Source organism: Saccostrea cucullata, unplaced genomic scaffold (assembly GCF_032062105.1).
Source record: "Saccostrea cucullata isolate Sc308-1 unplaced genomic scaffold, CSIRO_AGI_Scuc_v1 ctg44, whole genome shotgun sequence".
Classification (NCBI taxonomy): Eukaryota; Metazoa; Mollusca; class Bivalvia; order Ostreida; family Ostreidae; genus Saccostrea; species Saccostrea cuccullata.
This window is the reverse complement of record NW_026938421.1, coordinates 702,020-723,831: the sequence shown is the minus strand read 5'-3', so window position 1 is coordinate 723,831 and position 21,812 is coordinate 702,020. Positions and strand designations below refer to the sequence as shown.

Sequence of the window (21,812 nt, the reverse complement as noted above, 5' to 3'; positions counted from 1 at the left end):
CACAAATTAAAAACCAAACATGAATACACGTCAATGTCACAGTTTTAACAGCATAGGTGCCACAAGTGAGTGGGCTTTCTCTTTGCCTTGTAGAATTTCCACAATCTTTAGAGCAAATTCAAAAGTGGTTCCCGGCCCTCACACACATTTTTAGACTGGTGATCAGTTTGTCGTACAGCCACAAACTAACACACCCTCTCCTCGCTGTATTTGTAGCCACCTTAAGACACAAAAATATCAGTGAATAATAACATAATAAACATTAAAAGATAAAACATTAACACTGTTATAGATTTACCCACTGTCATCGGAAAAATGCCACACTGACAATGCTTTTCTGAGTATCGAAGTTTCAACTTCTGTGTGTAGCTGTAATAACTAGAAATATGTCCATATGACATGAATACCCCACCCAGGGTTCATTAGTAATGCAACATTAAAATTTGTATAAGAGTATGAAGTTTGATGAAAGTACATTGAATAGTTTCTTTAAAACTGAGTTTAATACAGCTCTAAAATCAAAGATCATTGGGAAGATAATGTAAGCAAAATGGACACATATGCCTAATCCTCACCAATTAATGTATCAGTGCATATGCTTGCATAAAAAAGGAATACATGAAGAAACAGTTTCTTTGAGATAAAAACAAATTTGAGAAAATTGCACACCAGGTTGAAGGAAAGGTCAAGGTCAACCAAATATCTCTTTTCAATATAAAGAAGCATATAAATTAAATAAAAAAATATCTGGAATACTTTGTTTGAAATTTAGCTTAACACAAATTCAAAGTCAAGGTCAAAGGAAAGGTCAAGGTAAAAAAAAATATTGCCTCAGTTGAATAGCTCTTACAATATGAATGAGCACATTAGGTCTGATTAGAAAATTTTAAATAGTTTCTTTAAACTGAACTTTTTATCATTTTAAGATAAGTAAGATCAAGAGAAAGGCCAAGGTCAAAAGATATTAATACAGTTGAATAGCTCTGATCAATACATGTATGTATAAGCATACAACTGTCAAGATCTGGTATAAAAAAGCAAATGAAAAACATTTATACTAGCCACCAAATTATTTCAATGATATCAACATTGTTTGTATATAGAGTCACAATGACACTAGATCAAGGTCATGACACACCCTGAACTCATAAGCATTCTTTTGTATGTTTTGGAGTTCCAAATAGCCTCTATTAGCATATGTTTAGTATGTTGTAGACCAAACATTTTTTAAAAACTTTTTTTCTGCAAGTGACCTTGATCTTGCCAGAATGACTTTGTGTCAAGGTCAGTACCCATCCTCAGTTCATATGCAATCTTTGCACCAATTATAGGCCAATGATTCTCTGTTACTGAGTTATAGTCCTGGCAAGATCGCAAGAACAAATGGACAACTAGACAGCCAGATTCCTTTATACTTTTGAATGAATATATCTTGTGGTGACTCAGTTTTTGTAGAGTTTGTGGGTATAGCTATCATCCATAAATTAACATCCTCCATGAATTCATACATGTCATTACCTGGTACTAAAATTAGGGTTACATCCATATTTCCTTTTGTAGGCACATGTATAATAGAAAACATGTAGTTAAATCCACACAAACCTACATGTATGAAATTTATGCAATCCATGAAATTTGGTCCCCACAAATTTTAATGATTTCATAATACCCACGGAAACTTTGCATTTATCACAGTATTAACATATTAAACCCCAATCCATAAATTTCTATATAACTCATTCTTCAATACTGGTGAATTTTTAAAATATATTTCTTTTCTCCTTTATTTTCCAATAAATAATGTATAAGCAGATAGATTGATTAATTGATATGATTTGATACTTGTGTAAGGATATAGTATAAATAGTTTTATGAATGTGAGTTGAGGAATAAAAAAATATTGGTCATTGTTGTAGGGTATTTCAATCACAGAAAATGTGGCATAATTTTCTAATAGGCATAAAGATATTGTTTCATTCAAAAATCAAATCATTTGGGATGATATATGTGTACATTGTCTTAGCATATAAATGAAATAATACATTTATTTTGTCAAACATGCTAAAATTATCCTAATTATTTTTTTCTGAACTTAAAAATATATGGTTCATGTTCGTAACGCATTGTGTCCATATGCATTGAAGTTTTTAACCTCTCTACAAACACTAAATAATTTGTCAAGTTCAATTTCTGTGTTTAATTAATGAGTATGTGTGATAAATTATTTTTAACAATATGCTTCATGAACATAACTCAGTTCTTTTTGTAATTTTAAAATGATCTCTGATTGTAAAATGTTTGGTGTCTTGACCGTTACGAACATAATAGCTTTCAGTATGATTGCTAAAATAACAGCCAATGAATCATGAGTTTGGCTCAGGAAATCCATAGCAGTGGTATAATTATAAATTAAAAACGAAAGAAGAAAGGTGGCATAGCTGTCTGCTAGAAAACATGGCAATGCTCATTGTGTCCAATATTGTATCAATTTGAGTGAATGTTTAACACATAAATACAGTCATTGTATCTTTATACCATGTAGCTATTAATCAGAAACTAAAATATGTCGATTATGATCATACAAAATACATAAATCTGTCCGAGTCGAGTACTTTCGATTTAACATTTGACTTTTGATTCGCGTCTTTTGTTACGAACATAAGTGTTTTTACATTATTTGTATAATCTATTAATGATATAGTTACATTTTACTATATTTTATTCTATATTTGTTAGTTTTGTTCTGGTCTTATCAAAGGATGAATACTTATTGAATATTTTTTTTAATATTGCCATATTGTTTAAGCAATTACGTTCGTAAAGGAGACATGAAAACTTGAAGTAGTGACATAATTCGTGCTTTAATTGCCTTGTTTCTGGTTTTTTTTTCAAGGATATATAATAAATATAATTAAACAGCATATGTATTGATTACATTATGGTGTATTTTGTTTTATATCATTTTCTCTTTCAGATTTACAATAAATGACTGAATTATGTTCGTAACATTGACACAAAGATCGACAAGACTCAAAATAGAAGACCTGGGATATTTAGCAATCCATTTGACAATTTACTTGTCTGCATTAATTCTCTTTGAAAGCTAGTCTATTTCTAAGCTTTGAAATGAAATATTTAAAGTATTAAAGACAAGTGTTCGATTGTCTTGTTATTTTTTTGTTCCTTTTTAAAGCCTGATTTGGAGTTAGGTGTCCATGTTACTTACATAATTTCTCCTTTTTTGAAACTAGAAATAAAAATTGTGACTTTTAAAATAAATTCCATTTAATATAACATTAAACATGATTTCATCATACCTTATTGATTACATTATTTTCATATTTTAACAACTTGTTAATCTCTAGTAATATGTTACTTGTTTAGTGCTTATGTAAGTAACGGTGTCCATTGGTAATCTTGGATATATTTTTTGATTATAATGGAATAAGGCCGAAATAACTCATGCAATAAAACATGCAAACTAGTGTTTATATACTTCAAAAAGGATTCACCAGAAAAGAATAGCTTATTGATTTAAAAAACAGTCACTGTGGACACCAAGTTACGTACATAAAATTTCAGACATGCTTGTACATTTGGACACCTATCTCCTTTAAAGACTTCAGATTATCTTCCCATAATTTTTTTTCAGAAACAGGAAGGGTACTGACTCAATTAATATACATAAATTATGAAATTGATTATTTTTAAAAAATAGCCCTTTGGTCACAAATCTGAATTCAGTTCTGAAGAATGAGTTATAGTATAGTATACAGTACAGAATAATATACATGTACAAGGAATTATGGCTACCTTCCTCCATTTTTCCTTTGACTGATGGATGTGATGTTACTTTGGATCCCGGGTTTATTTTATGACTGACCAATGCTATTGGAGCTGAAAAATATTTTTAAAATAAAATTAAAAATTCAAGCATTATACTAAGTGACTTTCATACAATTTTATCCAAGTCTGTAATTCACTATAGTTTGCGAGTTAATAGCACATATTGTCATTTTTTTTCCTTAGATTTTTTAGCAATTTTAATGCATCCTACCCATTTCAAGTATCTACAGTTCAATATTTTTGAATAATGACTATACAGATAGTCTTGCAAAACAGCATGTAAAGGTCTCATCAATGATTTAAATACCGTTAAATAAACATAATTTCCAGTTTTTATATCAAGAAGAATCTTCAACTTTGATTTAAGACCAGCCTCAAGAACAAACTAAGATATATAGTGAAAAAAGAATCTTACCTGCACAAATGGCAGCTATTAACTTGTGGTTCTCCACCTGTGATTCTAGGAGACTTTTAACCTCAGAGGACTGAAATAAGAAACAGACAAAGTCACAAAATAAATTATTTCCAGAATATTTTCCTTGAAATATTTGATAACATGCATGTAGTCCTAGAGAAACAAATGCCCCCTCCCTTAAAAAAAAAAACATGGGCCATAATGCTCCCCTGAATCACCTTGGCCCTACTGTTCTTCAGTACTTGGCCTCAGTCTAATCAGGGGGTCAAGAATTGAACAAATTTGAATCTACACTATCAGAGGAAACTTGCATTTTAATATGTTTAATTAATCATGGCCATGTGTTCTTTCCTTGATTCTTCTAAAGGTCAAAAACTTGAATCTACATGACTTGACAAATTCAAGGTTTGCACATTCTATCACTTATCATGATGTTTGTTGTTCATGAAAGTTAGAATTTTTTGACAAATTTCAATGTAAAACATTGATGCTCTATTGAGGCCCCATCCTATCCTCGTGGATGGGGGTGAAGGGTGGATGCTTTGAACAAGCTAGAATCTGTATGACCTGAAGATGCTTGCATACTACTATTACTAATCCTCACCTGGTCCTGTTAGCTTTGAGAACATTTTTAAACATATACTTCCATTTTAGATTCCATATTGCAGCCCAACCCTACCCTCAGGGACCATTAATTTTTACTTTCATATTCTAATGTAAAACTCTGATTCCTTTCACAAAAGTTTTTTTTTAGAGGGCTCAGTGGTTCATGAGAAAAATTTTCACAATACCCTAAATATTTTTGCTTTTTCTTCATTAATTCTCTCTTTAAGAGGCCATGGCCCTTTGTAGGAACAAATAGAAGACCTCTTTACCAAAGGATACTCTCTGCTAAATTTAGCTGAAATTGATCTAGTTTTCTGGAGAAATTGTGAAAAGTTTACAGTGACTGAACAACAATGATGATTGAAAATGGACAATTTTTTTTTTATCAGAAAAGCTTTTTTGAGCCTTTAGCTGAATCCAATGAATTGAATCACTTACAGCTGCGAGATTCTTGGCTCCATTTGCTCCCCCTGGCATGACGACTACGTCGTACGGAGCTGACTTCTGGGCCTCTGTCAGGGTGGTGTCCGGTACAATTCTCACATCTCTGCTGCAGTGTACAGGCTCAGTCCCATGTAGCCCAACTAACTTCACATCTATCTACAAATTAAGAAAAAAGTCAGCTATTTCAACCTGCTTTTATATAATAAATACCGAATGTCAGACACCTCAGCCCATTGACATCTCGGTCCAGTGACACCTTGGCTCAGATAGGTCCGTCCAAAATTAAAGACAGGTCGGCCCATACATAAGACACCTCGACCCAAGCAAAAATTCATTGAGAAATAAAGTATTTTTCCGTTTTCAGAATTTGTGTCATAAATTTTTTAATTATACAAAAACTTCCACGAGTATATTGACTATAATCAAGGAATGAGAAGACATTGATAAACAAAAAGCCGCAGTCTCCATACAAGTGACAATGGGGGTTAATTATGAGCAGGCTTAAATTTGGGTCTGCACGTTTTTTTAAAAATTCCACTGAACAACATCTCCAACATTTCTTATGAAAACATTCACAAAAGTTATAAGTTATGGTTTCAGCCACATTGTACATTAAGAAAATTCCTTCCATGAATTTAAAATTATTTAGTTTAAGAAATAAACTAATCATCTTTCATAGAGTCTATGATAGACCCATCCCCCTTCCTTATTTGATTTTTAAAAAATGTTAAACCGTCCAAAAAAATGACATCTTTTTATTATTAACTTCAATTCAGACACTGAATTAATTTTTTCTACCACAAATTTGCTTGGGCCGAGGTGTCTTTTATATGGGCCGACGTGTCAATAATTTTGGGCCGACCTGTGAGGGCTTAGGTGTCAACTGTCACAGGCAGAGGTGTCGATGGGCCGAGATGTCTGTCTACCTAAATACCAATACATGTAATTAAAATTTTTAAAGAGATTAGCATACCGGATTAAACTGGGTCTAGAATCATCCAATGAAACAATGCAAGTTTTCAAAAGATGTAGATTTTGAGAAATCAAGAGTAAAATTGCTTAGTTGTACAGTAGAAACAAAATGTGTTTAAGACACAATTAGTCCCCCGTATAGCAGCTCAAGGCTAAGATTTCAAATGTGGGTAAACCTTCAACATCAAGACCATAAGTTAATAAATATAGGTGAAAATCCCCCAAAAATCATGACACAAATTAAGAAATACATATGTGAAAGAAAAGCCCCCCCCCCAAATAGTGATTCTGAAAATATGGCGCAGATTAAAGTTTTCAAAATTAGATCAAATTCCAAGGTCAAGGTCATGAGGTAAAAGTTTAGTAACAAAGAAAAGATTTTATTAACACAAGGAATGCATGACATGTGAAATATGAAAGCCCTATCACCAAGCATTTAAAAAGTATAGGCAAAGTTAATTTCTTTTCAAACTTGAATGTTGGTCAAACCTCAAGGGTCAAGGTCATTGTCAAAGAAATGCCTGTCACAAGAAATATATGTGATAATAAATAAAACCCCTGCAGGCACCCACCATTAAAAAATATGTCCAAGGTTAAAATTTAATGAGAGAAGGTCAAAGTTTAAGGTCAAAAGGTAAAAGAAAATGGTGGAACCCTAACAAAGCTCCAATCATAAACAATGTTCTTGTATACTTCTGCGGCACCTGTTAAAATTCAAATGTCAAGGTCAAAAGAAAATACTGCTCCCCAAACAAAGTTCTGGTCATATGAAATACAATTCCAAAATATAAAAGTCCTAGTTTTCATGCAGCTCTAGTGCTGAACAATTTTTACATGTGACACAAGAATTGAAGAAAGACAGCTAGCAGACTCATAATTAGGCCTTAGTATTAATATTACAGTATACAGTTAGAGCATATCATTGAGGGAGTTAGCAAGATTTCAGTTCCCCAAGACCAGGACAATTTTCCTGGCGAGAGGAACTGGAATCTTGTTAACTCCCTCAATGATATACTTTTTAACTGTTTTATTATACCGATATGTAGTAGTGTAAGATACATGGCATCCAGTACTAGCTTGGCCTAGTCTTTTAGCTCAGTTGGTAGAACACTGGACTGGCAAGCCAGAGGTCCTGGGTTCAATCCCCAGCAGAGGCACAGAATTGTCTCTGTTACATTTGGCGCCCACGTTGGGACCCAGGTGTTCTCTGGCTGGTGAGAGTGATTGCCCCTAGAACTTCGCCCCTTAGGTGTGGCACTCCCAAAGACATGAGGACATTTCATTCCCTGGAGGGGGACAATGTAGTAATGTAATTTTAAGGTACATGGCATCCTACTAGCTTGGGCTAGTGAGTTAACCCTTTAGTTCAATGGTAGAGCACTGGACTGGCAAGCCAGATCCCTGGGTTCAATCCCCAGCAGAGGCACAAAATTGTCTCTGTTACAGATACAAATAGAGTTTAACGAATGGCGAGGAATTTGCTTCAAGACTATCGCATGGGGAATTAATCCATTAACATATTAGACCAATACAAAAGTAAAATCTAGAGAATTACGGATAACCGGGGATTTAGCTACAGAAACAAGGATTAGCTCATTTAACTAAAACACAGGGAATTCGTCCATTCACCGAGATTTCTAGGGAATTATTCACATTTCACTGCATTACTTTTATATAGCAAAAAAAATCAGTAGAGGTATAATAATTAGTGTTAGCATACAGTGTCTTCTTAAGGGAGTTGTATCTGAACAGTGGCATTTTTATTTAGTTTACAACAACAAAACATACTTGACAGTGTCAAATACTGAAACCGTAACACATGCGATATATTTGCACAGCCGGCATGAATTTCTACTTTCACTTTACACGAAAAAAGAAATGTTCAGTGAAAGGAAACGTACACCTCCACGACGCAAGACATCAACCGAAATGACAGTTTCCATTTCTTCGGCACCTTCTGCCAGCAACACAACAGCAGTCGGCATCTTGTTGAATTGTTTGCAGGAAAAAAAAACTGCGTATTGCAAAGTAAAGATGTGTGTAAATCCAGTTCCTACATCATCTCTTGGCCTATTAAGTATTTTTCCGGAAAAAGAGTCTACTGTTGAATTACGTTAGTATTTTAATATCTTTCCTTTTTTCCCTCCCAGAATCATATTTTTTAAGTGAAAAATTTAATTACTTTAGAATATAAATATTGTTGATGGTGTTCGTGTATTCATTTTTTCTCGACATTTCAAAATCTGCCTGTGTCCCATGGTGAGCCTCAAATTTATGACACACGGGCTCTTCCGTAGCGTCCAAAGTTCATTCAGGCGATAACGTCAAACTTGTACGCACGCGTGTATTACCGGTCTCTGTACAAGAAAAATGGGGAAAATCAAAGGTATGCGATCTAAACTGAAGAAAATAATATCGTTAAGCAATTCAAGATATGACAAAAATTAATAAATTGGCTTTGTTTTGCAGGAGGACCAGTTGTTGAAATGCAAGGAGATGAAATGACCCGGTAAGACATGCAAAAGTGGGCGGAGCATCTGTCCACAGCTGTTTTTATTATACTAAATCATTTTCATCTCTAATGAAAGAGGGAAAAAATTGTTATTAATATCTATCTATATAAATTTATTTTTTAAATGCTTTCTTTCGGTCATGAACGAGTTTCTACTTAAATTCTGAAAGATGAGTAGAATATCGAATGACATGTGGCATGTCGGATTTCATTGGCGGATCTATAATTAGAGCATTCAAAATAAGGGCCATGAAACATGTCTAAAAAAAGGGGGGATGGGGGCAAATTACATTTATATCACCTTAATATTCAAGGGAGGGTTGATAGTTTTCTTTGGCATTTTATAACATTAAATTATTTTAATTTCACAAAATCTAAATGATATTTCATTTAATTAAAATTGTTATTAATGATTGAGTTGCTACAAAGTTTTTTTCCTCAAAATTTTACAGAGTCATTTGGGATTTAATCAAACAGAAGTTGATCCTGCCTTTTGTGGAATTAGAGCTCCATTCCTATGATCTTGGAATGGAAAATCGAGACGCGACAGATGACCAAGGTACATTGAATGTGATTATATAACAGACTTGTTACTCAACAGTTATATAATATTACCACAGGGTATACACAGGGTAACAATGAAGGATTTCCCTCAGTGGAGGTTTCATTGCTTAAAAAAAAAACTTATAAAATCAACATTGTTATTTCATCATATTAGATTGTACATAAAAATATATTACAGGGTTTAATCCAGAGTAAAAGTTTAGCTAAATAAATTATAAATACTTTGAAATCATTTGATAGAGCAAAATATTTTAATGGATTGGAAAGACAAGGAAACTAAGAAAATTTAATTCCTGAATTAGGAAAAGTTCACCATCTGGACTCAAAAAAAAAAAAAGAAGAAAAATAAATAAATAAATAAAAATCATGAATATTAAATAAGTTCAAGTTTGTAATTGGGTATTTGAGTATTGTATTTGACATATTACATTGTTTGTGATACTGATTTATAAAAGCCTTATAAAGATTTACTTATCTGTTCCCTCTGATTTTTTTTTCAGTAACAATTGATGCTGCCAATGCTATTAAGAAGTACAATGTGGGAATTAAGTGTGCCACCATTACCCCAGATGAGAAGAGAGTGGAGGGTAGGTGCCATATTATTATGCCCCCCTTTGAAGAGGGGTGGGCTTATTGCTTTGCTGCTCTCTTTCAGTTGGTTATTTTGTCTTTTGGTACCAACAGTTTCAATCATTTTCTTTGCAGAGGTTGCACATACTGAAATGAAATTTGGTTTACAGATTAATCAGAGGAATATCTAGGTCATGTTCCTGTTTTGGGTGCAATCAAGCAATTTTTGACAGAGTTGTGCCCCTTGGACATGATAGAAAATTCTATTTATTTGCAGTTTCCATTCGTTTTCTATGCAAATTATGCACATATCTATACACATTTATTTTGCATTTCTATGTACACTGCCCATAATAAATAATTAAGGCTTGTAAACACTTCAGTGTATGTCTAGGAGGAGGGGGGGGGGGGGCAAGTCTTTCACAACATCTCTTGTTTAATACAGATTGGGGTACATATACTGTATATAGCTACCACATTTAATATTAAACAGTGGAAGGAAGGTATCTTATATTTTGTTAAAGATTAGAGTTAATGATCACATATTACTTTAAAGAGTAAAGGGAAGGCACCACATTTCACATTATAAAGTAAAGGCTGATTACCACTTAAGTTAGGCACCACATATAGATATACTCAATAATGTAATAATTATATGTAGTGTATGATATACCACATATAATTATTACATTATTGAATAGAAGTTGGGTAGAAAAACATTTTTACAGAGTTGAGAGTAGATACCAAACATTGTTTTATTGAGTGCAGGGTAAGAACCACATTTTACACAATGATTTAATTTATTTTTCTATTGTAACTAATTCATTGATATTAATTTAATTTGATAATTTCAGAATTCAATTTGAAGAAGATGTGGAAGTCTCCTAATGGAACCATTAGAAATATTTTAGGAGGAACAGTTTTTCGTGAAGCCATCATCTGTAGCAACATTCCCCGTCTTGTACCTGGATGGACAAAGAGCATCGTTATAGGCCGTCATGCTTATGGAGACCAGGTAAAAAGGATTATTTTATAGCTATGTGGGAACAAGATTCAGTAACTTGTCAGGTTAATTTGTTTTAATTTCCACCATATTGATTCAGTAGTTTGTCAGGTTCAAGTGTTTCAGTTTCCACCATATTGAATTATTGATGATGTATTTTTAGTACCGTGCCACAGATTTTGTTGTATTATTGGTGATGTGTTCTATTTTTAGTACCGTGCCACAGATTTTGTTGTATCATAGATGATGTGTTCTATTTTTAGTTCGGTGCCACAGATTTTGTCGTATTATTGATGATGTGTTCTATTTTTAGTACCGCCCCACAGATTTTGTTGTATTATAGACGATGTGTTCTATTTTTAGTACCGCGCCACAGATTTTGTTGTACCTGGACCTGGCAAACTCGAGATCAAGTTCACACCAGCTAATGGCGGCCAGGAACAGAACTACAATGTGTTTGACTTTACAGAGTCGGGAGGTGTAGCCCTGGCCATGTATAACACAGACAAGGTAAGAGCTATAGGGACTGGAGTATCCAGACCTACTGTTTACAATATTATTTTACTGCTGTTTTATTATTGCTCTCATCAATGCTAAATAAAGCAGTAAAAATAAGATTGTAAGTTAATTAATTTTTAGCTCACTTGAGCTGAAGGCTCAGTTGAGCTTTCTGATTGAAGATCTAGAGTGTCTGCCTGGTTCTGTCTTCTGTTGTGTGTCTCTGTAAATTTTTAACATTCTGACTTCTTCTCAAGGGGAGCCAGTCAAAGCGCCCCATAATAAAAATGTCCCGGTCAAAGCGTCCCCAAGTTTTAGTCGAAGCGTCCCCTGATTTTGGTCAAAGCGCCCCCTAAAATTTTTTTATAGAAAAAATACCGCCCCCAAATATTGGTCAAAGCGCCCCTAACATATTTTATAGAAAAAAATATTTTTATTCAAACAAATCTTTACTGTCCCCAAGAAATGGTCAAAGCGTCCCCTGGGTTTGGTCAAAGCGTCCCCTAATTTTGGTCAAAGCGCCCCCTTATAGAATTTTTTCAGGTAACTGCCAAAGAATGATAATATTATAAATACAAAACAGTTTTATTCCGTAACACGTTTGTAAAAATATAATAGGGGGCACCTTGACCGAAATCAGGGACGTTTTGACCATTGCTTTATTCCGTAACATATGTTTGTAAAGATATATTAGGGGGCGCCTTGACCAAAATCAGGGGACGCTTAGACCAAAGTCGGGGACGTTTTGACCATTGCTTTATTCCGTAACATGTTTGTAAAAATAAATTAGGGGGCGCCTTGACCAAAATCAGGGTATGCTTTGACAAAAATCGGGGACGTTTTGACCATTGCTTGAGGACGGTTCCCAGACGATTTTTTCTAAGTAAAAAATGTAATGGGGCGCTTTGACAAAAATCAGGGCCGGGGCACGTTGACTAAAATCAGGGGACGCTTTGACCAATATTTGGGGGCGGTTTGGGGGATGTTTTGTAACATCATTTTACTGTAAAATTCTATAAGGGGCGCTTTGACCAAAATCAGGGGACGCTTTGACCAAAATCAGGGGACGCTTTGACCGGGACGGTTTTATTAGGGGGCGCTTTGACTGGATTTCCTTCTCAAGAACCACTGGGCCAATTTCAGCTAAACTTGCCACAAAGCATTCATGCACAAAGAGCATGAATTTATGTTTATTCATATCATCTTTCAAGGGGAGATAATTTAATGGTATCTTTTGAAAATCTCAAAAACAAAAGGGTCAGAAAAGACAAATTCATGTGAAAGCTTTATCACATTGTGTAGATTAAAGATTGTACAAATCATGACCCCACAAGCCACAGGGGTAGGGTGGATCACAGTGGGGGTTCATAAATTTGCATAGGAATATTTAAAAATCTTGTTTTCAAGAATAGAAAAGCCATGATTTGTTATGTTTATATCGAAGCATCCTCAAGTAGCACAGATTCAATTTTGTCTAAATCATGACTCTATCCCCTGGGTGGGTGGGGGTTAAGGGGGTCCACTTGTATATTTAAACTTTTTAATACTGAACATATATCTGGTTTTCTCCTATTTTTCTGGGAATAGAATCAAAGCTCTATTCATTATGTGGCAGTCAATTATTATAACAAGATCATTCATAAATCAAAGCATATTATGAGACATGAGAGCAGTTTTCAATTCTACAAAAAGCAATATTCTAATTCACTGTTTTAATTTTATATTATTCACATTAATATGTTCTTTTTTCATTGAAGAGTATAAGAGAATTTGCCCATAGTTCATTCCAGTTTACTCTACAAAAAGAATGGCCACTATATTTGAGGTGAATTTTTTATTTTGTTCAATCTTAAAAAAACAAATTTTAGTTACAGATAACTGTACTCAAGCTTAAAGCTTACAAGTGAACAGATCAGAATTGAAAGAAATTGGATTTTGTACCAGTAAGCATTTATTTATTGTATCTGTCAGTAGCACACCATATACTGTATACAGGGTTAAATTCGCCCCGGGTTATTTTCGCCCTTGTGCTGCCTCTAGGTAGGTTTGCAGACAGCTAACATGATGAACATAAGAGTGTTACAGTAGCGATTCCTTTATTCCATCAGGTGAAAAACTGCAAATGAAAACAACAATAACATGTAGAAATAATCAATAACTATTAAAAAAAATACCAAAGATTTTCAACAGCCAATTATTCTCACACATAACCAGTATGAAAGTTATCACTTAATTCATGTGACAGAAAATGCGCACCATACATTGACAAAATCAGCCTTCAGTACATAACAGCTCAAATTTGCATTTATGAAGTGGCACATAACAAGAATAGCTTTAAATTTGTTACATATCATAAAAATAATTATCAAAACATGTTTGCAAACTTACACTGTCATCTGATAGAGATGAAACAGCCAAATTCCATCGGTAAACAACTTGCTGATCTCCACGCGGGAAATATGAAAGCGAGAGTAAAATTAGAACAGTAACGAATTAAATTCCGGATTGAGTTCCGGCACAGCCCTTTTGCAACTCCGTGCAATTTTGCCCAGTTTTAAATTCGCCCAGTCATAGTTTTGTGTAAGAAATTATGCTGTATAATTTGAAATTGCCCCGTTTTAAATTTGCCGAATCAAGAAGAGGGCGAAAGGGACGAAAATAAAATGGGGGCAAAAATTTCCTGTATACAGTATTAAAGGTGAAGTCTTTTTCAGTACAAAGAATACCATTCTGAAGAAATATGATGGAAGATTCAAAGATATATTTCAAGAAATTTATGAAAAGTGAGTAGAATATTATTATATTTTATATATAAACAAATTTTCTCATTCATTTAGAGTAAACACATTGGATTCTTTAATTTACATGTATTTAGAGATTACAAGAAGGCTTATGAGGAGAAAAAGATTTGGTACGAGCATCGACTTATTGATGACATGGTAGCGTACGCCATGAAATCAGAGGGAGGCTTTGTATGGGCATGTAAGAACTACGACGGAGATGTACAGTCTGATTCTGTTGCTCAAGGTTCGTGATATTTACCCAAATGTACAACACAGCAACAAAAAAAGTCTATCTGAGAAGTAGATTGGTCACTGTGAAACACAAGTTTATTTGTAATTTTTATGCCTGGCTGTCTGTAGGTTTCGGATCCCTAGGAATGATGACCAGCGTATTGGTCTGCCCAGACGGTAAAACTATTGAAGCCGAGGCTGCTCACGGAACAGTAACCAGGCATTTTCGTCAACATCAGAAAGGAAGCGAAACATCGACAAACTCCATTGGTAAAGCTCAAATTATAGAAAATATGTATGGTTTCCCTGAAATAAACTGAATGATTTAAGATTAGTTACATTATGTTTGAAATAAGAAAGTTGGCAAACATATAGATGAAACTTGTTCCTAGATAAATAGTCTTGTTTTCTGGTTTGTTGTCAATGTGTAAATCAAACCTTACTTTAAAAAAAAGTCTATAGGACTGACAAAGATTCCTGAAGAAAAAAAAAGTTATCTTTGCATATAAATACTAATTGTATACAAGACCAAGATCTGAAATGACAGGTATAAAATTCTTAACAATTTCTTTAAAGCTTCCATCTTTGCCTGGACCCGGGGACTTGCCCACAGAGCTAAGCTGGACAAGAATGATGCCCTAAAGAAGTTCTCTGATGACCTTGAGAGGGCATGTATAGAAACCATTGAATCAGGCATAATGACCAAAGATCTAGCCATCTGTATCAAAGGCATGAACAAGTAAGTAGGCAGTATTATCTGTATCAAAGACATGAACAAGTAGGCAGTATTATCTGTAACAAAGGCATGAACAAGTAAGTAGGCAGTATTACATGTATCTGTATCAAAGACATGAACAAGTGAGTAGGCAGTATTATCTATATCAAAGACATGAACAAGTAGGCAGTATTATCTGTATCAAAGGCATGAACAAGTAAGTAGGCAGTATTATCTGTAGCAAAGGCATGAACAAGTATTAGGCAATATTATCTGTATCAAAGGTTTGAACAAGTAAGTAGACAGTATTATCTGAATAAAAGACTTGAACAAGTAGTCAATATTATCTGTATCAAAGTCATGGAGAAGTAAGTAGGCAGTATTATCTGAATCAAAGGAATGTTATTGTACAAGTAGGCAGTACTATTCATAGAATTTTTCATACTGAATGTTGTATTGGAATTCTTTTTTAAAAAAGTAATATACATGTATGTAATATATTAATATTATGAGATCCTACGTAACATGTTTTGTATTAGATTTGTTCGAGAAGAATTTACGAACTCTTGCTATAAAGATACAAACAATGTATAGCACCAAGTTAGAACATAGAGAGAGGTATTGTGTCACACATATTCAGCACATTACATACCATGAACATTTTTATATTCACATTCAGCGGTAAAAATGAGTTGTTGTTTTTTAAATTTCAGTGTCCAAAGATCAGATTACCTGAACACATTTGAGTTCATTGACAAGATTGCTGAGCTGTTGACCCAGAAACAATCTAGCTGACTAGATAAGGACTCTAGCAAGCTGTGAACAAGAACAACCATAACTTGATCATAGGAACTATCTTCTCCTTCCTCCTCTTTGTAAAACATATCAGTGTTTGGTACAAGTTCATGTGTTAGCAGGATAATTACAGTATTCAGATTTTTTCCCTGTGATTCTTCTAAAATATCATTGATTTATTAATGTTTTTTGTTTTTAAAATACCTAATTTTATATGATCTGTATTTGTTTTGAAATGATTGTACATTTTAATAGATGTACATGTATGATGCATTTTTACTGGATATCTTGTGATATATTTTTGAGTGATTCCGTAAGTAAAAATAAACTTACAGGGTAGTGTTAAATTAATGTAATTTTATCTGTATTGATCATTTTGTGTCCCATCTATTTGATTATATTGCATTTTAAAAGTCTTTTAATTTTTTAAAAAATATTTTAGAGACAGCAGTATGATTTTATCACACCAACTACTTATTGTATTTCTTTTATGACCAAATAAATATTTTTAAGTATTATGTTTTGACTTTTATACATCATTACGAGGGTTGTCCCGTAAAATCGTGGACAAGTTGTCTAGTTTGAAAAATAATCATCACTGCGTTCTGAAATTTTCACTTCTTTTTAGTGGATAAATTATGAATATACATATCAAATTTCAAGTAGATATATGCATAGGTAAACAAATTGTTAATTTTATGTAATATACTGTATCGCCCTACGGCGCACGGATGATAACGTCAAAGAGTCTAAAACAGCGTCACGTTTCATCTTTGCTAAACTTAAAGTTGGATAAGCCCCACTTAAATTTAGTTTTTTTATTGATTTACATATGTGAGTATATATAACCAGTTAAGAAACCAATGTGACACACTCATGCGATCTTCTGAATATTTATTAGCAAGTTACAGACAGTTTTCTCACCACCATTCAACTAAAAGAGAATCTCGCATCGACGGTCGACAGTGACAGCGTCCTTTGCTATTACAAATGGCAGTCTGTCCATGTGTTTTGTACTATCTGGGGACTCGACCACGAAGAAATCGCTAAGAAAACTTTCATTTCATTTATATACTAAAAATCTGATGATATTTTTCACATTTTCTTTCTTCTGTATTCATTTAAAGTCTCTTTAAGGCGTCATTACAACATCCTAATCTATCTGAACTGCTCTCCGGTGCGCCGTAACGTCATAAAAAGTCGCCATTTTTCGTGTATTGTGTTTATTACTTTCCCATTTCAAAAGCTCGGGACACTGCCAAAAATTAACCAAATGCCTTGAATTTTTTTTAAAAGACGACAAAATTGATTAAGGAATGGAATAAGGATAATTTTCATCCTAATCTTATGTATTGAAAACTTTTATTACGAATTAATTCTTATGTCTTCTCTAATATAACCTTGCTATTTTTACCATGCGCCGTAGGACAATACCTTGTGCACATTAAATCAGAATTAAATCTTTATTTTTGAATATGTATTATAAAAAACATTATGATTCACTTAAATATGATGAATAAACATTTACTGAAAATTTCAGCTTAGTGCGCCCATTACTTTTCGAGAAAAACGCTTTGTCCACGATTTTATGGGACAACCCTCGTATATGTCCAAAATTACCTGACTCCCTAAAATGACAGTGTTTTGTACAGGACTTTTGTCAGTCTGAAGTCCAGAGCCTTGTCATTCTCCATTCTCTAGTTAGAAAACAGGGGCCTCACTTTTATCAACTTCCTTGATACACAAATAAGAGAAGGATACAACAGCAGATTCATGTTTACTGTTAGAATAAAAGGCCAAATGCTTCAGGTCCTCACTGATTTAATATAGGATCTCCCATGATTAGTACTTGGATATCGGTAACTGGAAAAACCCGAAACCCCCCGATTTTTGGAGAATACCCATACAGGAGGGGTGAAACCCCAATAAAGTGGTGGAAACCCCATAAAATTGAATGTAATGGGGTACTATAAGGCCTAAGGTGATGTTTAATTGAATGATATTGACATCCGTAAATTTTTATAGCCAATTTTACCTCAGAATCGACGGGTTTCTTCTTTTCTTGATATACTGCACACCACGCCCGATCTAAATTCGCGATCGCTGAAGTCGTTTCGAGTAATCCGTGGAAATAATTACTGTAACCTTGATCAATATGAATATTATATTATGTATGAATATTATTTTTTAAAAAATTATTTGTAAGGAAACCTTAAGAATATAAAAGAAGTATGAAATATTTATCATGTTGAAATTATTTACAGTGCATTTTTTTAAAGAGTTTAACTAGTCCATTAATCAAGAAATAAAGTCATTTTTATAAATTCCAATCATTTATAATATGTAATTAAATTAAATTAATTAATGACTGAATTTGTTAATGTAATTATCATAATGAAAGACATTACAGTGAAATTTTTAATTGAATGTTTTTTTTGGTTTTTTTTTATGAATTTAACTAGTCCATTAATCAAGGAATAAAGTAATTTTTCCCAATTCCAATCATGTATAACATGTAATCAAATTAAATTAACTAATGAATGAATTTGTTTAATTTATTTAATTTTTAATTAAGGTGTTTGTTTTGAAATGTTTTCTTCTATGTTTAATAATTAATTTTTAAATTCAGTATTCATTCATTATTATTTTTCAGTTACTAATTTTTTGTTTTAATGTTTTTGGTTCTGTTTTTTTTTGGGGGGGAGGGGGGGGAGAGAGTGTTTTTTTGTTTGTTTGTTTGTTTTGTTTTTTATGCAGGTAGTAGAAAAAAATATACTCATTGATATGAGAAAGCAACATGTATCCATTACAATGAAATTATTAGAATCCAGGTCTATGAAATAAAAAAGTCTGATAAAAAATAATAAAAATGTGCATGTTGCATATGTGAATCCTTGTACAGTGGGCATTGTAACATTGTTGTGAGAATATTATTCACACCTCAGCTAGCTCTGTTGTTTTATACTGGGATAGACAGGCACCCCTGTGTGTGTACATGCAATATATACACAGCTGTTGACACTTGGTCAACTTGATAATAAACACCTTTTGTTTAAACACCTGGGTTCCCAGCTAGTCTGACCAACCCCCCTCTGGAAGGGCATGTGTATATACACTGAACCTTTACTATTCTCAATTGTACAGTTATGCTTTACAGAATTTCATTTTAAAGGACGTTAGCACACACATAAGGAAAATATGAATTTTGATAATTTTGATAATTCATGACAAATTAATAAATAAAGACCTTTCAAATTAGTAATACCTGAAAATATTCATAGTTTCCTTATGTTCCCAGCTCTAGCCCACGTGGAGGCCTCCTTAATTGTAGAGCCATGATTTGAATTTTGAAACAGAAAAATATTAAAGCCAAAGAACCGAAAGATGACCAAAAGATAAAAAAATAAAAAAAAACTTTTATTAAAAAGTTTTTTAAAAGACTTAAAGATACTGTATCATTATTCCTAGTCAATCTTTTGTTCAAATATAAAAATATTACAGCCAAATGAAAGTAATATACATAAAATAAAATAACATTATAAAAATTTTAGAGAAAGGAATTTATAATTTTATTAGCAACATTTAAAAAAACAATTATATTCCTAACGTAACCTAACCTAACAAAACACCAAGCAGTATTCACTGGTCAGCACCTGTCTGGCGGGGGAGGAATACTGCCTGATACCAACCCTACTCTAAGTTCTAACCTTAATAAATAATTGAGCAAAGGATGGCTGATATTTAAAGACATGCATGTCACAAAGATTAAAAGTTTTGTCAACACCTAAAATTGTCTGTCCACTGCAACATAAAGTTTTAATGTCAGTAATTTCGTCTTCTGTGTATAGGATTAAACAGGGTGCTTTCCCCTGATCTCTAATGACTGCATGACTCCCTCAACTATTCCCCTTTTACAAGGCACCCTGTACCCATCCAAGGTCCTGCATCAGCTCCGTCAAATCCAGCACCAATCCCGACAGCAGCTTCATCAATTCCTCCACCTGTATACCCGTACCAAGTCCTTCAGCAGCTCCCTTAATTACTCCTACTTTTTCTGAGCTTCCTCTGTAGTAATTCCTACAACTCCTCAGGCACCCGTTCCATCTATTACTTATTCAGAACGAATTGCGGTAATTGGTCAAAATCATGTGCTAGAATTAGAGAATAGTGTAGCAAATGGTTGTGTGAATTTTACGTTGCTAAATAATTATATTGAGTTCAATTTTTTAGTGACAAAGATACTAGCTACAACAAAAAGCTTTATTTATAGTCAATCTTTCGCGGAAGAGCAGTTGAATTTTGTCCAACAAAAGTGTTTCTGCAAGTGGGAGAAAAAGACATAAATTCATCTTCTGTGTCAGAAATAGTGTTAATAAATCCAAAACATTCTTGAAAAACTGTTAAGTAAAGATTCGGTTCAAAAAATATTCATTGGAAGTCTGTTTAGGCAAATGATTTAATTGTGGAACCATGAATCCAGGAAAGTACAATAATTTATTCTACGGTTTTTGACATAAATAAAGCACTACAAAGGAAATATGGAAATCTCAGAATATTTGAATAAAAACGTTTGGCATGAGAATGGGAATAGTTTGAACAGAGAGGCAATGGAAATTTTTAGTCGACAGATTCAACTGGCGATGAAATGTAAAATTACATAAAATACCTATGCTTGAAGATGATCAAATATTTTCAGTTCACTTTCAACCAGTCCAGACTAAGATTTTTTCATAGTTAAAATTCAATCAAAACTTCTGTTATTTTATTTTGTGGTGTAATTTTTTTTTACTTTTCTTTTTTTTCTTTATTTCATATTTGTTTTAATATAAAGACAATTCAAAATGTAAACAACTGAAATATTTAAAGCATCTGATTTTTTTTTCTAAGAAAAGAACAGAAAAAGGTTACTTTGAAATAAAATATCTGTATATTTGAAAATTTATTAATATATTCTTTTAATTTACTATTTCTTTCCAGGTTTCAGTATTTTCATATTTTGACAATGATTCATTTTTTGTTCTCTTTGTATTTTACATATAAGTAATTATTATTTTTATTCTAAATTATTATTGTTGCTTTAAATTCAGAATTTGTCTATAATCTCAAAAATAAGTTCAGTATTTTCATATTTTGAAATTTATCTAGTTTTTTGCTCTCTTTCTAACATACATGTATAAGTAATTATTAATTAATTACCATTACTATTTTTTTTTTATTATTATTGTTCCTTTGAAACTTTTGGATATTTTTATATCTCTAAATTCAGAATTTCTCTAAAATCATCTTAAATTATGGCTCTACAAAAAGGAGGCCTCCACATGGCTAGAGCTGGTTACATTGAGATGATATGAATAATTAGTACACAAAATGGCTAACGTCCTTACATTTTTTGTTAAATACTTATTACATAATTAATATTTTACTATTATCATTGTAAAACAAATATAATTGTGGAAATTATTATGAATTATTTTATTATTATCTATGCAATTATATTGACAAACAGCTCGCTTTGAATTTAGATCGGGCGTGGTGTACGGTAAACTCGTAATGGCGCCCGATTTCCGTCGATTCTGAGGTAAAATTGGCTATAAAAATTTACGGATGTCAATATCATTCAATTAAACATCACCTTAGGCCTTATTGTACCCCATTACGTTCAATTTTATGGGGTTTCCACCACTTTATTGGGGTTTCACCCCTCCTGTATGGGTATTCTCCAAAAATCGGGGGGTTTCGGGTTTTTCCAGTCACCCCTTGGATATGATTTTTATCCAACCAGTTGTGTTTTTTATCCCCGAGCCATGGCGAGATTCTTTTTATCCCATGTTTAAAAATCACATGAAGTGAATTACACT

At 33.0% G+C, this 21,812-nt stretch overlaps 2 protein-coding genes and 1 non-coding gene across 3 annotated transcripts; 2 read left to right on the top strand and 1 right to left on the bottom strand.

The window, feature by feature from the left end:
* Positions 1–8,334, bottom strand: LOC134250173 (Parkinson disease protein 7 homolog). Its single transcript, XM_062732523.1, has 6 exons — positions 8,185–8,334; positions 5,306–5,467; positions 4,262–4,331; positions 3,798–3,897; positions 195–220; positions 1–137 (listed from the first exon to the last, which is right to left on the bottom strand). The coding sequence occupies exons 1-6, from the start codon at positions 8,266–8,268 to the stop codon at positions 37–39; spliced, it is 543 nt and encodes a 180-aa protein (XP_062588507.1). The 5' UTR covers positions 8,269–8,334; the 3' UTR covers positions 1–36.
* On the top strand, positions 7,364–7,440 carry Trnaa-ggc (transfer RNA alanine (anticodon GGC)). Its single transcript has one exon. It is a non-coding gene; the product is annotated as a tRNA-Ala (tRNA).
* Positions 8,335–8,525: 191 nt separating the features above from the next.
* Positions 8,526–16,365, top strand: LOC134250162 (isocitrate dehydrogenase [NADP] cytoplasmic-like). Its single transcript, XM_062732513.1, has 12 exons — positions 8,526–8,669; positions 8,753–8,792; positions 9,248–9,354; positions 9,860–9,946; positions 10,784–10,944; positions 11,296–11,442; positions 13,188–13,255; positions 14,145–14,213; positions 14,306–14,457; positions 14,574–14,714; positions 15,021–15,183; positions 15,873–16,365. Exons 1-12 carry the CDS (start codon positions 8,654–8,656, stop codon positions 15,952–15,954), a joined length of 1,233 nt encoding a protein of 410 aa, XP_062588497.1. The 5' UTR covers positions 8,526–8,653; the 3' UTR covers positions 15,955–16,365.
* The last annotated feature ends 5,447 nt before the right edge of the window (positions 16,366–21,812 follow it).